Consider the following 16,851-nt stretch of genomic DNA (forward strand, 5'->3'; position numbering starts at 1 on the left):
CTTTTAGGGTTTCCTTTTAGGGTCACGGTTCCCTTTTAGGGTCAGCCTTCCCTTTTAGGGTTTTCTTTTAGGGTCGGGTTTCCTTTTAGGGCCAGCGTTCCCTTTTAGGGTCTCCTTTTAGGGTCACGATTCCCTATTAGGGACAGTGCTCCCTTTTAGGGTTTTCTTTTAGGGTCAGGATTCCCTATTAGGATTCGGATTCTCTTTTAGGGTCGAACTTACCTTTTAGGGTCAGGATTCCCTTTTAGGGTCAGGGTTCCTTTTTAGGGTTTCCTTTTAGGGTCAGGATTCTCTTTTAGGGCCAGCGTTTCCTTTTAGGGCCAGCCTTCCCTTTTAGGGTTTTCTTTTAGGGTCAGGATTCCCTATTAGGATTCGGATTCTCTTCTAGGGTCGAAGTTCCCTTTTAGGGTCAGCGTTCCCTTTTAGGGTTTCCTTTTAGGGTCAGGATTCCCTTTTAGGGTTCCTTTTTAGGGTCAGCATCCCCTTTTAGGGTCAGGATTCCCTTTTAGGGTCAGGATTCCCTTTTAGGGTTTCCTTTTAGGGTCAGGATTCTCTTTTAGGGTCAGCGTCCCCTTTTAGGGTCTCCTTTTAGGGCCAGCCTTCCCTTTTAGGGTTTTAGGATCACGCTATTAGGATTTGAGGCTTTCCCTCTTCCCCAAGCCCAGAACCCCAAGCTTTATAGGGTCAGCCCCGATCCCATATTTCCCCTATAAGATCGTCAAGCTGCTGACCCTATATACCCCGGTGGACGTCCCCTTTTAGGGTCAGCGTCCCCTTTTAGGGTTTCCTTTTAGGGTCGGGTTTCCCTATTAGGGTCAGGTTTCCCTATTAGGGTCAGGATTCTCTTTTTGGGTCTCCTTTTAGGGTCAGGGTTCCCTTTTAGGGTTTTCTTTTAGGGTCAGGGTTCCGTATTAGGATTTGGATTCTCTTTTAGGGTCGAAGTTCCCTTTTAGGGCCAGCCTTCCCTTTTAGGGCCAGACTTCCCTTTTAGGGTTTTCTTTTAGGGTCAGGATTCCCTATTAGGATTCGGATTCTCTTTTAGGGTCGAAGTTCCCTTTTAGGGTCAGCGTTCCCCTTTAGGGTCCCCTTTTAGGGTCAGAGTTCCCTATTAGGGTCAGGGTTCCCTTCTAGGGTCAGGGTCCCCTTTTAGGGTTTCCTTTTAGGGTCGGGTTTCTTTTTAGGGTCAGGTTTCCCTTTTAGGGTTTCCTTTTAGGGTCGGGTTTCCTTTTAGGGTCAGGTTTCCCTATTAGAGTCAGGGTTCCCTTTTAGGGTCTCCTTTTAGGGTCAGGGTTCCCTTTTAGGGTCAGGGTTTCCTATTAGGGTCAGCGTCCCCTTTTAGGGTTTCGTTTTAGGGTTTCCTTTTAGGGTTTCCTTTTAGGGTCAGGGTTCCCTATTAGGGTCAGGTTTCCCTATTAGGGTCCCCTTTTAGGGTCAGGATTCCCTTTTAGGGTCAGGGTTCCTTTTTAGGGTTTCCTATTAGGGTCAGGATTCTCTTTTAGGGTCAGCGTCCCCTTTTAGGTTTTCCTTTTAGGGCCAGCCTTCCCTTTTAGGGTTTTAGGATCACGCTATTAGGATTTGAGGCTTTCCCTCTTCCCCAAGCCCAGAACCCCAAGCTTTATAGGGTCAGCCCCGATCCCATATTTCCCCTATAAGATCGTCAAGCTGCTGACCCTATATACCCCGGTGGACGTCCCCTTTTAGGGTCAGCGTCCCCTTTTAGGGTTTCCTTTTAGGGTCGGGTCTCCTTTTAGGGTCGGGTTTCCCTATTAGGGTCAGGATTCTCTTTTAGGGCCAGCATTCCCTTTTAGGGTCTCCTTTTAGGGTCAGGATTCCGTATTAGGATTCGGATTCTCTTTTAGGATCAAAGTTCCCTTTTAGGGCCAGCGTTCCCCTTTAGGGTCCCCTTTTAGGGTCAGGGTTCCCTATTAGAGTCAGGGTTCCCTTTTAGGGTCTCCTTTTAGGGTCAGGGTTCCCTTTTAGGGTCAGGGTTTCCTATTAGGGTCAGCGTCCCCTTTTAGGGTTTCCTTTTAGGGTTTCCTTTTAGGGTCAGGGTTCCCTATTAGGGTCAGGTTTCCCTATTAGGGTCCCCTTTTAGGGTCAGGGTTCCTTTTTAGGGTTTCCTTTTAGAGTCAGGATTCTCTTTTAGGGTCAGCGTCCCCTTTTAGGTTTTCCTTTTAGGGCCAGCCTTCCCTTTTAGGGCCAGCCTTCCCTTTTAGGGTTTTAGGATCACGCTATTAGGATTTGAGGCTTTCCCTCTTCCCCAAGCCCAGAACCCCAAGCTTTATAGGGTCAGCCCCGATCCCATATTTCCCCTATAAGATCGTCAAGCTGCTGACCCTATATACCCCGGTGGACGTCCCCTTTTAGGGTCAGCGTCCGCTTTTAGGGTTTCCTTTTAGGGTCGGGTTTTTTTTTAGGGTCGGGTTTCCCTTTTAGGGTCAGTGCTCCCTTTTAGGGTCTCCTTTTAGGGTCAGGGTTCCCTATTAGGATTCGGATTCTCTTTTAGGGTCGAAGTTCCCTATTAGGGTCAGCGTCCCCTTTTAGGGTTTCCTTTTAGGGTCGGGTTTCCCTATTAGGGTCAGGGTTCCCTTTTAGGGTCAGTGTCCCCTTTTAGGGTCAGGGTTCCCTTTTAGGGTTTCCTTTTAGAGTCAGGATTCTCTTTTAGGGTCAGCGTCCCCTTTTAGGTTTTCCTTTTAGGGCCAGCCTTCCCTTTTAGGGCCAGCGTTCCCTTTTAGGGTTTTAGGATCACGCTATTAGGATTTGAGGCTTTCCCTCTTCCCCAAGCCCAGAACCCCAAGCTTTATAGGGTCAGCCCCGATCCCATATTTCCCCTATAAGATCGTCAAGCTGCTGACCCTATATACCCCGGTGGACGTCCCCTTTTAGGGCCAGCGTCCCCTTTTAGGGTTTCCTTTTAGGGTCGGGTTTCCCTATTAGGGTCAGGATTCTCTTTTAGGGTCAGTGCTCCCTTTTAGGGTTTTCTTTTGGGGTCAGGATTCCCTATTAGGATTCGGATTCTCTTTTAGGGTCGAAGTTCCCTTTTAGGGTCAGCATCCCCTTTTAGGGTTTCCTTTTAGGGTTGGGTTTCCTTTTAGGGTCAGGTTTCCCTTTTAGTGTCTCCTTTTAGGGTCAGGGTTCCCTTTTAGGGTCTCCTCTTAGGGTCAGGGTTCCCTTTTAGGGTCTCCTCTTAGGGTCAGGGTTCCCTTTTAGGGTCAGGGTTCCCTTTTAGGGCCAGCGTTCCCTTTTAGGGTTTTAGGATCACGCTATTAGGATTTGAGGCTTTCCCTCTTCCCCAAGCCCAGAACCCCAAGCTTTATAGGGTCAGCCCCGATCCCATATTTCCCCTATAAGATCGTCAAGCTGCTGACCCTATATACCCCGGTGGACGAGTTTGAGGAACGCGTCTCCGTCTCCTTCATCCGCACCGTTCAGGTAAATTTATAGGGTCGGGGAATTCTTATAGGGTCACGGAGGTTCTATAGGGTCGGCAAAGGTTTATAGGGTCGCATGCGACCCTAAAGATGGAAAGGAGGGTTGGAGGGGGGATAAAAATCCCATTGTTTGATCCTATAGATGGCCGGAGGCTTCCGGAACGTACGGGTGGTTTGTAGGGTCGGGGTGGGTTTATAGGGTCAGGGAGGGTTTATAGGGGCTTTTATGGGGTCTTATAGGGTTTTATGGGGCCCTATGGGATCTTATAGGGTCTTATGGGGTTCTTATCCTATGGGGCCTTTATGGGGTCTTACAGGGCCCTATGGGGTCTTATGGGGTCCTATGGGGTCTTATAGGGTTTTATGGGGTCCTATGGGGTCTTATGGGGTCCTTATGGGATCTTACAGGGTTTTATGGGGTTTTATGAGGCCCTATGGGATCTTATAGGGTTTTATGGGGTCTTATGGGGTTCTTATCCTATGGGGACTTTATGGGGTCTTATGGGGTCCTTTGGGGGCTTATAGGGTTTTATGGGGTCCTATGGGGTCCTTATGGGGTCTTATAGGGTCTTTTAGGGTTTTATGGGGTCCTTATGGGGCCCTATGGGGGCTTATAGGGTTTTATGGGATCCTTATGGGGTCCTATGAGATCCTTTTGGGGGCTTATAGGGTTTTATGGGGTCTTATGGGGTCTTATAGGGTTTTATGGGGTCTTATGGGGCCCTGTGTGGTCTTATGGGGTCCTTTGGGGGCTTATAGGGTTTTATGGGGTCCTATGGGGTCCTTATGGGATCTTATAGGGTTTTATGGGGTCTTATGGGGCCCTATGTGGGCTTACAGGGTTTTATGGGGTCTTATAGGGTTCTTATCCTATGGGAACTTTATGGGGTCTTATGGGGCCCTATGGGGTCTTATGGGATACTTTTGGGGTCCTTATGGGGTCTTATAGGGTCCTATGGGTTCCTATGGGGTTTTATGGGGTCCTATGAGATCCTTTTAGGGTCTTATAGGGTTTTATGGGGTCTTATGGGGCCCTATGGGGTCCTGTGGGGTCCTTATGGGAACTTATAGGGTCTTACAGGGTTTTATGGGGTCTTATTGGCTCCTATGGGGTCCTATGGGGTTTTATGGGGTCTTATGGGGTCTTATGGGGTTTTTATGGGGTTTTTATGGGGTCTTATGGGGCCCTATGGGGTCCTGTGGGGTCCTTATGGGATCTTATAGGGTCTTACAGGGTTTTATGGGGTCTTATTGGCTCCTATGGGGCCCTATGGGGTTTTATGGGGTCTTATGGGGTCCTTTGGGGGCTTATAGGGTTTTATGGGGTCTTATGGGTTGCTATGGGGTCCTTATGGAGTCCTATGGGGGCTTATAGGGTTTTATGGGGTCCTATGGGGTACTTTTGGGGTCCTTATGGGGTCTTATAGGGTCTTACAGGGTTTTATGTGGCTTATAGGGTTTAATGGGGTCTTATAGGGTTCTTATCCTATGGGAACTTTATGGAGTCTTATGGGGTCCTATGGGGTTTTATGGGATACTTTTGGGGTCCTTATGGGGTCTTATAGGGTCCTATGGGTTCGTATAAGATTCTTTTGGGGGCTTATAGGGTTTTATGGGGTCTTATGGGGCCCTATGTGGTCTTATGGGGGCTTATAGTGTTTTATGGGGTCTTATGGGGTCCTTATGGGATCTTATAAGGTTTTATGGGGTTTTATGAGGCCCTATGGGATCTTATAGGGTTTTATGGGGTCTTATGGGGTCCTTTGTGTTCCTATGGGGTTTTATGGGATCCTATGAGATCCTTTTGGGGGCTTATAGTGTTTTATGGGGTCTTATGGGGCCCTATGGGGTCCTTATGGGATCTTATAGGGTTTTATGAGGCCCTATGGGATCTTATAGGGTTTTATGGGGTCTTATGGGGTTCTTATCCTATGGGGACTTTATGGGGTCTTATGGGGTCTTATAGGGTTTTATGGGGTCTTATGGAGTCCTATGGGGGCTTATAGGGTTTTATGGGGTCTTATAGGGTCCTATGGGGTCTTTATGGGATCTTATAGGGTCTTACAGGGTTTTATGGGGTCTTATGGGGCCCTATGGGGTCTTATGGGATACTTTTGGGGTCCTTATGGGGTCTTATAGGGTCCTATGGGTTCCTATGGGGTTTTATGGGGTCCTATGAGATCCTTTTAGGGTCTTATAGGGTTTTATGGGGTCTTATGGGGCCCTATGGGTCCTGTGGGGTCCTTATGGGAACTTATAGGGTCTTACAGGGTTTTATGGGGTCTTATTGGCTCCTATGGGGTCCTATGGGGTTTTATGGGGTCTTATGGGGTCTTATGGGGTTTTTATGGGGTCTTATGGGGCCCTATGGGGTCCTGTGGGGTCCTTATGGGATCTTATAGGGTCTTACAGGGTTTTATGGGGTCTTATTGGCTCCTATGGGGCCCTATGGGGTTTTATGGGGTCTTATGGGGTCCTTTGGGGGCTTATAGGGTTTTATGGGGTCTTATGGGTTGCTATGGGGTCCTTATGGAGTCCTATGGGGGCTTATAGGGTTTTATGGGGTCCTATGGGGTACTTTTGGGGTCCTTATGGGGTCTTATAGGGTCTTACAGGGTTTTATGTGGCTTATAGGGTTTAATGGGGTCTTATAGGGTTCTTATCCTATGGGAACTTTATGGAGTCTTATGGGGTCCTATGGGGTTTTATGGGATACTTTTGGGGTCCTTATGGGGTCTTATAGGGTCCTATGGGTTCGTATAAGATTCTTTTGGGGGCTTATAGGGTTTTATGGGGTCTTATGGGGCCCTATGTGGTCTTATGGGGGCTTATAGTGTTTTATGGGGTCTTATGGGGTCCTTATGGGATCTTATAAGGTTTTATGGGGTTTTATGAGGCCCTATGGGATCTTATAGGGTTTTATGGGGTCTTATGGGGTCCTTTGTGTTCCTATGGGGTTTTATGGGATCCTATGAGATCCTTTTGGGGGCTTATAGTGTTTTATGGGGTCTTATGGGGCCCTATGGGGTCCTTATGGGATCTTATAGGGTTTTATGAGGCCCTATGGGATCTTATAGGGTTTTATGGGGTCTTATGGGGTTCTTATCCTATGGGGACTTTATGGGGTCTTATAGGGTTTTATGGGGTCTTATGGAGTCCTATGGGGGCTTATAGGGTTTTATGGGGTCTTATAGGGTCCTATGGGGTCTTTATGGGATCTTATAGGGTCTTACAGGGTTTTATGGGGTCTTATGGGGCCCTATGGGGTCTTATGGGATACTTTTGGGGTCCTTATGGGGTCTTATAGGGTCCTATGGGTTCCTATGGGGTTTTATGGGGTCCTATGAGATCCTTTTAGGGTCTTATAGGGTTTTATGGGGTCTTATGGGGCCCTATGGGGTCCTGTGGGGTCCTTATGGGAACTTATAGGGTCTTACAGGGTTTTATGGGGTCTTATTGGCTCCTATGGGGTCCTATGGGGTTTTATGGGGTCTTATGGGGTCTTATGGGGTTTTTATGGGGTTTTATGGGGTCTTATGGGGCCCTATGGGGTCCTGTGGGGTCCTTATGGGATCTTATAGGGTCTTACAGGGTTTTATGGGGTCTTATTGGCTCCTATGGGGCCCTATGGGGTTTTATGGGGTCTTATGGGGTCCTTTGGGGGCTTATAGGGTTTTATGGGGTCTTATGGGTTGCTATGGGGTCCTTATGGAGTCCTATGGGGGCTTATAGGGTTTTATGGGGTCCTATGGGGTACTTTTGGGGTCCTTATGGGGTCTTATAGGGTCTTACAGGGTTTTATGTGGCTTATAGGGTTTAATGGGGTCTTATAGGGTTCTTATCCTATGGGAACTTTATGGAGTCTTATGGGGTCCTATGGGGTTTTATGGGATACTTTTGGGGTCCTTATGGGGTCTTATAGGGTCCTATGGGTTCGTATAAGATTCTTTTGGGGGCTTATAGGGTTTTATGGGGTCTTATGGGGCCCTATGTGGTCTTATGGGGGCTTATAGTGTTTTATGGGGTCTTATGGGGTCCTTATGGGATCTTATAAGGTTTTATGGGGTTTTATGAGGCCCTATGGGATCTTATAGGGTTTTATGGGGTCTTATGGGGTCCTTTGTGTTCCTATGGGGTTTTATGGGATCCTATGAGATCCTTTTGGGGGCTTATAGTGTTTTATGGGGTCTTATGGGGCCCTATGGGGTCCTTATGGGATCTTATAGGGTTTTATGAGGCCCTATGGGATCTTATAGGGTTTTATGGGGTCTTATGGGGTTCTTATCCTATGGGGACTTTATGGGGTCTTATAGGGTTTTATGGGGTCTTATGGAGTCCTATGGGGGCTTATAGGGTTTTATGGGGTCTTATAGGGTCCTATGGGGTCTTTATGGGATCTTATAGGGTCTTACAGGGTTTTATGGGGTCTTATGGGGCCCTATGGGGTCTTATGGGATACTTTTGGGGTCCTTATGGGGTCTTATAGGGTCCTATGGGTTCCTATGGGGTTTTATGGGGTCCTATGAGATCCTTTTAGGGTCTTATAGGGTTTTATGGGGTCTTATGGGGCCCTATGGGGTCCTGTGGGGTCCTTATGGGAACTTATAGGGTCTTACAGGGTTTTATGGGGTCTTATTGGCTCCTATGGGGTCCTATGGGGTTTTATGGGGTCTTATGGGGTCTTATGGGGTTTTTATGGGGTTTTATGGGGTCTTATGGGGCCCTATGGGGTCCTGTGGGGTCCTTATGGGATCTTATAGGGTCTTACAGGGTTTTATGGGGTCTTATTGGCTCCTATGGGGCCCTATGGGGTTTTATGGGGTCTTATGGGGTCCTTTGGGGGCTTATAGGGTTTTATGGGGTCTTATGGGTTGCTATGGGGTCCTTATGGAGTCCTATGGGGGCTTATAGGGTTTTATGGGGTCCTATGGGGTACTTTTGGGGTCCTTATGGGGTCTTATAGGGTCTTACAGGGTTTTATGTGGCTTATAGGGTTTAATGGGGTCTTATAGGGTTCTTATCCTATGGGAACTTTATGGAGTCTTATGGGGTCCTATGGGGTTTTATGGGATACTTTTGGGGTCCTTATGGGGTCTTATAGGGTCCTATGGGTTCGTATAAGATTCTTTTGGGGGCTTATAGGGTTTTATGGGGTCTTATGGGGCCCTATGTGGTCTTATGGGGGCTTATAGTGTTTTATGGGGTCTTATGGGGTCCTTATGGGATCTTATAAGGTTTTATGGGGTTTTATGAGGCCCTATGGGATCTTATAGGGTTTTATGGGGTCTTATGGGGTCCTTTGTGTTCCTATGGGGTTTTATGGGATCCTATGAGATCCTTTTGGGGGCTTATAGTGTTTTATGGGGTCTTATGGGGCCCTATGGGGTCCTTATGGGATCTTATAGGGTTTTATGAGGCCCTATGGGATCTTATAGGGTTTTATGGGGTCTTATGGGGTTCTTATCCTATGGGGACTTTATGGGGTCTTATAGGGTTTTATGGGGTCTTATGGAGTCCTATGGGGGCTTATAGGGTTTTATGGGGTCTTATAGGGTCCTATGGGGTCTTTATGGGATCTTATAGGGTCTTACAGGGTTTTATGGGGTCTTATGGGGCCCTATGGGGTCTTATGGGATACTTTTGGGGTCCTTATGGGGTCTTATAGGGTCCTATGGGTTCCTATGGGGTTTTATGGGGTCCTATGAGATCCTTTTAGGGTCTTATAGGGTTTTATGGGGTCTTATGGGGCCCTATGGGGTCCTGTGGGGTCCTTATGGGAACTTATAGGGTCTTACAGGGTTTTATGGGGTCTTATTGGCTCCTATGGGGTCCTATGGGGTTTTATGGGGTCTTATGGGGTCTTATGGGGTTTTTATGGGGTTTTATGGGGTCTTATGGGGCCCTATGGGGTCCTGTGGGGTCCTTATGGGATCTTATAGGGTCTTACAGGGTTTTATGGGGTCTTATTGGCTCCTATGGGGCCCTATGGGGTTTTATGGGGTCTTATGGGGTCCTTTGGGGGCTTATAGGGTTTTATGGGGTCTTATGGGTTGCTATGGGGTCCTTATGGAGTCCTATGGGGGCTTATAGGGTTTTATGGGGTCCTATGGGGTACTTTTGGGGTCCTTATGGGGTCTTATAGGGTCTTACAGGGTTTTATGTGGCTTATAGGGTTTAATGGGGTCTTATAGGGTTCTTATCCTATGGGAACTTTATGGAGTCTTATGGGGTCCTATGGGGTTTTATGGGATACTTTTGGGGTCCTTATGGGGTCTTATAGGGTCCTATGGGTTCGTATAAGATTCTTTTGGGGGCTTATAGGGTTTTATGGGGTCTTATGGGGCCCTATGTGGTCTTATGGGGGCTTATAGTGTTTTATGGGGTCTTATGGGGTCCTTATGGGATCTTATAAGGTTTTATGGGGTTTTATGAGGCCCTATGGGATCTTATAGGGTTTTATGGGGTCTTATGGGGTCCTTTGTGTTCCTATGGGGTTTTATGGGATCCTATGAGATCCTTTTGGGGGCTTATAGTGTTTTATGGGGTCTTATGGGGCCCTATGGGATCTTATAGGGTTTTATGAGGCCCTATGGGATCTTATAGGGTTTTATGGGGTCTTATGGGGTTCTTATCCTATGGGGACTTTATGGGGTCTTATGGGGTCTTATAGGGTTTTATGGGGTCTTATGGGGTCCTTTGGGGGCTTATAGGGTCCTATGGGGTCCTTATGGGATCTTATAGGGTTTTATGAGGCCCTATGGGATCTTATAGGGTTTTATGGGGTCTTATGGGGTTCTTATCCTATGGGGACTTTATGGGGTCTTATGGGGTCTTATAGGGTTTTATGGGGTCTTATGGAGTCCTATGGGGGCTTATAGGGTTTTATGGGGTCTTATAGGGTCCTATGGGGTCTTTATGGGATCTTATAGGGTCTTACAGGGTTTTATGGGGTCTTATGGGGCCCTATGGGGTCTTATGGGATACTTTTGGGGTCCTTATGGGGTCTTATAGGGTCCTATGGGTTCCTATGGGGTTTTATGGGGTCCTATGAGATCCTTTTAGGGTCTTATAGGGTTTTATGGGGTCTTATGGGGCCCTATGGGGTCCTTATGGGATCTTACAGGGTCTTACAGGGTTTTATGGGGTCTTATTGGCTCCTATGGGGCCCTATGGGGTTTTATGGGGTCTTATGGGGTCCTTTGGGGGCTTATAGGGTTTTATGGGGTCTTATGGGTTGCTATGGGGTCCTTATAGAGTCCTATGGGGGCTTATAGGGTTTTATGGGGTCCTATGGGGTACTTTTGGGGTCCTTATGGGGTCTTATAGGGTCTTACAGGGTTTTATGTGGCTTATAGGGTTTAATGGGGTCTTATAGGGTTCTTATCCTATGGGAACTTTATGGAGTCTTATGGGGTCCTATGGGGTTTTATGGGATACTTTTGGGGTCCTTATGGGGTCTTATAGGGTCCTATGGGTTCGTATAAGATCCTTTTGGGGGCTTATAGGGTTTTATGGGGTCTTATGGGGCCCTATGGGGTCTTATGGGGTTTTATGGGATCTTATGGGGCCCTATGGGGGCTTATAGGGTTTTACGGGTTCCTATGGGGTCCTTATGGGGTCTTATAGGGTTTTATGGGGCCCTATGGGATCTTATAGGGTTTTATGGGGTCTTATGGGGCCCTATGGGGTCTTATGGGGTTTTATGGGGGCTTATGGGGTCCTTATGGGGTCTTATAGAGTCTTATGGGGCCCTATGGGGTCTTATGGGGTCCTATGGGGGCTTATAGGGTTTTATGGGGTCTTATGGGGTACTTTTGGGGTCCTTATGGGGTCTTATAGGGTTTTATGGGGTCCTATGAGATCCTTTTGGGGGCTTATGTGGTCTTATAGGGTTTTATGGGGCCCTATGGGGGCTTATAGGGTTTTACGGGGTCTTATGGGGTCCTATGGGGTCCTTATGGGGTCTTATAGAGTCTTATAGGGTCTTATGGGGCCCTATGGGGGCTTATAGGGTTTTATGGGGGTTTATGGGGTACTTTTGGGGTCCTTATGGGGTCTTACAGGGTTTTATGGGGTCTTATGGGTTCCTTTGGGTTCCTATGGGGTTTTATGGGGTCCTATGAGATCCTTTTGGGGGCTTATAGGGTTTTATGGGGTCTTATGGGTTCCTATGGGATACTTTTGGGGTCCTTATGGGGTTCTTATCCTACGGGGTCTTTATGGGGTCTTATGCGGTTTTATGGGGTCCTATGGGATCCTTTTGGGGTCCTTTGGGGTTTTATGGAGTTTTTTGGGGTCTTATGGGGTCTTTATCCTATGGGGACTTTATGGGATCTTATGGGGTCCTTATGGGGTCCCTATAGGATCCTTGGGGAGCTTTATAGTGTCTTTATGGGGTCTTATGGAGTTTTATGGGGTCTAATGGGGTCTTTATCCTATGGGGACTTTATGGGATCTTATGGGGTCCTATGGGGTCCCTATAGGATCCTTGGGGAGCTTTATAGTGTCTTTATGGGGTCTTATGGAGTTTTTTGGGGTCTTATGGGGTCTTTATCCTATGGGGACTTTATGGGATCTTATGGGGTCCTATGGGGTCCCTATAGGATCCTTGGGGGCCTTTATAGGGTCTTTATGGGGTCTTATGGGGTCCTTAGAGGGTCTTATGGGTTCCTATGGGGTCCTTATAGGTTCCTATGGGGTTTTATGGGGTCCTATGGGGAACTTTATAGGGTCTTTATGTGGTCTTATGGGGTCCTTATCCTATGGGGTCCTTATGGGGTCTTCTGAGGTTTTATGGGGTCCTATGGGGTCCCTATAGGATCCTTGGGGGGCTTTATGGGGTCTTTATCCTATGGGGACTTTATGGGATCTTCTGGGGTCCTTAGAGGGTCTTATGAGTTCTTATGGGGTCGTTATGGGGTCTTATGGGGTTTTATGGGGTCTTATGGGGTCCTTATCCTATGCGGACTTTATGGGGTCCTTATGGGATCCTATGGGGCTTTATGGGGTTCCTATGGGGTCTTATGGCTTCCTTATCCCATGGGGTCCTTATGGGGGCTTATGGAGTTTTATGGGGTCTTATGGGGTCCTTATAGGGTCGTTCGGGTTCCTATGGGATTTCCTGGGTTCCTGCGGGGATCCTTATAGGATCCTTATAGGATCCTTCGCTCTCCACCCTTTCCTTTTAGGATTCCCCACCCCAAACTCCCTCTTTTAGGATTTCCGATGCCGCCGTCTAACCTCGACCCTATTTCTTCTTCCCCCCACCCTACAGGCGACCCTAAAGGATCGAGCCGACCCCAATCAGCTGCTCCTGGACACCAAACACACGTTCCCGATCCTAATCCCATATAACCCCTCCTCCGTCCCGCTGGACGCCATCCGCATCCCCCCTTCCCTCCCCCTGCATTTCCTCGTGCGCCTCTGACCCTACAACACCGCGACCCTATAAAAATCCTAACAGCTCCTGACTGCCTTCTGTGGGCTTTTATGGGGTCTTGTGCAGCCATATTGGTTCTATGGGGTTTTATGGGATCTTATGGGGTCCTATTGGTTCTATGGGGTCCTTATAGGATCCTATTGGTTCTATGGGGTCTTATGGGGTCCTTTGGGGTCCGTATGGGGTCCTATTGGTTCTATGGGATCTTATGGGATCTTATGGGGCCCTACTGGTTCTATGGGGTCCTTATAGGATCCTATTGGTTCTATGGGGTCTTATGGGGTCCTTTGGGGTCCTTATGGGGTCCTATTGGTTCTATGGGGTCTTATGGGATCTTATGGGGCCCTACTGGTTCTATGGGGTCCTTATGGGGCCCTATTGGTTCTATGGGGTCCTTTGGGGTCCTTATGGGGTCTTATGGGGTCCTATTGGTTCTATGGGGTCCTTTGGGGTCCTTATGGGGCCCTAAGGGTTCTATGGGGTCCTTATGGGATCCTATTGGTTCTATGGGGTCCTTATGGGATTTTATGGGGCCCTACTGGTTCTATGGGGTCCTTATGGGGTCCTTATGGGGCCCTATTGGTTCTATGGGGTCCTTATGGGGTCCTTATAGGGCCCTAAGGGTTTTATGGGGTCTTATGGGGCCCTTTTGGTTCTATGGGGTCCTTTGGGGTCCTTATGGGGTCTTATGGGGCCCTATTGGTTCTTTGGGGTCTTATGGGGTCCTATTGGTTCTATGGGGTCCTTATGGGGCCCTAAGGGTTCTATGGGGTCTTTATGGGGCCCTATTGGTTCTATGGGGTCTTATGGGGCCTTATGGGGTCCTTATAGGGCCCTAGGGGTTTTATGGGGTCTTATGGGGCCCTTTTGGTTCTATAGGGTCCTTTGGGGTCCTTATGGGGTCTTATGGGGCCATATTGGTTCTATGGGGTCCTTATGAGGTTCTGTGGGGTCCTTATGGGGTCCTTATAGGGCCCTATTGGTTCTATGGGGTCCTTATGGGGTCCTATTTGTTCTATGGGGTCTTATAGGATTTTATGTGGTCCTTATAGGGCCCTAGGGGTTTTATGGGGTCCTTATGGGGCCCTATTGGTTCTATGGGGTCCTTATAGGATCCTATTGGTTCTATGGGGTCTTATGGGGTCCTTTGGGGTCCTTATGGGGTCCTATTGGTTCTATGGGGTTCTTATGGGGCCCTAAGGGTTCTATGGGGTCCTTATAGGGCCCTATTGGTTCTATGGGGTCCTTATGGGGTCCTTTGGGGTCCTTATAGGGTCCTATTGGTTCTATGGGGTCTTATGGGGTCCTGTTGGTTCTATGGGGTCTTATGGGGCCCTATTGGTTCTATGGGGTCCTTATGGGGTCCTTATAGGGCCCTAAGGGTTTTATGGGGTCTTATGGGGCCCTTTTGGTTCTATGGGGTCCTTTGGGGTCCTTATGGGGTCTTATGGGGCCCTATTGGTTCTTTGGGGTCTTATGGGGTCCTATTGGTTCTATGGGGTCCTTATGGGGCCCTAAGGGTTCTATGGGGTCTTATGGGGCCCTATTGGTTCTATGGGGTCTTATGGGGCCTTATGGGGTCCTTATAGGGCCCTAGGGGTTTTATGGGGTCTTATGGGGCCCTTTTGGTTCTATAGGGTCCTTTGGGGTCCTTATGGGGTCTTATGGGGCCATATTGGTTCTATGGGGTCCTTATGAGGTTCTGTGGGGTCCTTATGGGGTCCTTATAGGGCCCTATTGGTTCTATGGGGTCCTTATGGGGTCCTATTTGTTCTATGGGGTCTTATAGGATTTTATGTGGTCCTTATAGGGCCCTAGGGGTTTTATGGGGTCCTTATGGGGCCCTATTGGTTCTATGGGGTCCTTATAGGATCCTATTGGTTCTATGGGGTCTTATGGGGTCCTTTGGGGTCCTTATGGGGCCCTATTGGTTCTATGGGGTCCTTATGGGGCCCTATTGGTTCTTTGGGGTCTTATGGGGTCCTATTGGTTCTTTGGGGTCTTATGGGGTCCTATTGGTTCTATGGGGTCCTTATAGGGCCGTATTGGTTCTATGGGGTCCTTATGGGATCCTATTGGTTCTATGGGGTCCTTATGGGGCCCTGTTGGTTCTATGGGGTCCTTATGGGGCCCTGTTGGTTCTATGGGTCCTTATGGGGCCTTATAGGATCCTTATGGGGCCCTAGGGGTTTTATGGGGTCCTCCGTCCCGCTGGACGCCATCCGCATCCCCCCTTCCCTCCCCCTGCATTTCCTCGTGCGCCTCTGACCCTACAACACCGCGACCCTATAAAAATCCTAACAGCTCCTGACTGCCTTCTGTGGGCTTTTATGGGGTCTTGTGGGGCCATATTGGTTCTATGGGGTCCTTATGGGATCCCACTGGTTCTGTGGGGTCCTATGGGGTCCTTTGGGGTCCTTATGGGGCCCTAGGGGTTTTATGGGGTCCTTATGGGGCCCTTTTGGTTCTATGGGGTCCTTTGGGGTCCTTATGGGGTCTTATGGGGCCCTATTGGTTCTATGGGGTCCTTATAGGGCCCTGTTGGTTCTATGGGGTCCTTATGGGATCCTATTGGTTCTATGGGGTCCTTATGGGGCCCTAGGGGTTTTATGGGGTCCTTATAGGGCCCTATTGGTTCTATGGGGTCCTTATGGGATCCTATTGGTTCTATGGGGTCCTTATGGGATCCTATTGGTTCTATGGGGTCCTTATGGGGTCCTTATGGGGCTCTAGGGGTTTTATGGGGTCCTTATGGGGCCCTATTGGTCCTTTAGGGTCCTTGTGGGGTCCTGTTGGTTCTATGGGGTCATTATGGGGCCCTGTTGGTTCTATGGGGTCCTTTGGGGTCCTTATGGGGTCTTATGGGGCCCTATTGGTTCTATGGGGTCCTTATAGGGCCCTTTTGGTTCTATGGGTTCTTTTGGGGTCCTTATGGGGTCTTATGGGGCCATATTGGTTCTATGGGGTCCTTATGAGGTTCTGTGGGGTCCTTATGGGGTCCTTATAGGGCCCTATTGGTTCTATGGGGTCCTTATGGGATCTTATGGGGTCCTGTTGGTTCTATGGGGTCTTAGAGGATTTTATAGGGTCATATTGGTTCTATGGGATCCTTTGGGGTCCTTAGTGGGCCCTAGGGGTTTTATGGGGTCCTTATGGGGCCCTATTGGTTCTATGGGGTCCTTATGGGGTCATTGGGGTCCTTATGGGGTCCTGTTGGTTCTATGGGGTCATTATGGGGCCCTATTGGTTCTATGGGGTCCTTATGGGGCCCTATTGGTTCTATGGGGTCCTTATGGGGCCCTATTGGTTCTATGGGGTCCTTATGGGGCTGAGGGGTTTTATGGAGTCTTATGGGGCCCTATTGGTTCTATGGGGTCTTATAGGATTTTATGGGGTCCTATTGGTTCTATGGGGTCCTTATGGGGTCCTGTTGGTTCTATGGGGTCCTTTGCGGTCTTTATGGGGTCTTATGGGGCCATATTCATTCTATGGGGTCCTTATGGGGCCCTAGGGGTTCTATGGGGTCATTATGGGGCCCTATTGGTTCTATGGGGTCATTATGGGGTCCTTTGGGGTCCTTATGGGGCCCTAGGGGTTCTATGGGGTCCTTATAGGGCCCTGTTGGTTCTATGGGGTCCTTATGGGATCCTATTGGTTCTATGGGGTCCTTATGGGGCCCTAGGGGTTTTATGGGGTCCTTATAGGGCCCTATTGGTTCTATGGGGTCCTTATGGGATCCTATTGGTTCTATGGGGTCTTATGGGGCCCTGTTGGTTCTATGGGGTCCTTATGGGGCCCTATTGGTTCTATGGGGTCCTTATAGGGCCCTAGGGGTTTTATGGGGTCCTTATAGGGCCCTAGGGGTTTCATGGGGTCTTATGGGATCCTATTGGTTCTATGGGGTCCTTATGGGGCTGAGGGGTTTTATGGAGTCTTATGGGGCCCTATTGGTTCTATGGGGTCTTATAGGATTTTATGGGG

The 16,851-nt window shown here is 48.7% G+C and overlaps 1 protein-coding gene across 5 annotated transcripts in view; it reads left to right on the forward strand.

The window, feature by feature from the left end:
* Positions 1–12,897, forward strand: part of MYO5B (myosin VB) — a 171,885-nt gene extending 158,988 nt beyond the window's left edge. For all 5 annotated transcript variants that reach the window (XM_090131507.1, XM_090131510.1, XM_090131511.1 and 2 more), the window contains 2 exons: positions 3,352–3,432; positions 12,706–12,897. In XM_090131507.1, the coding sequence (XP_089987633.1) occupies positions 3,352–3,432; positions 12,706–12,858 (234 nt within the window). In that variant the 3' untranslated portion in view covers positions 12,859–12,897. The remainder of the gene's footprint in view (positions 1–3,351; positions 3,433–12,705) is intronic.
* The last annotated feature ends 3,954 nt before the right edge of the window (positions 12,898–16,851 follow it).

This window comes from Phasianus colchicus, chromosome Z (assembly GCF_987193195.1).
Source record: "Phasianus colchicus chromosome Z, bPhaCol1.hap1.1, whole genome shotgun sequence".
Taxonomy (NCBI): domain Eukaryota; kingdom Metazoa; phylum Chordata; class Aves; order Galliformes; family Phasianidae; genus Phasianus; species Phasianus colchicus.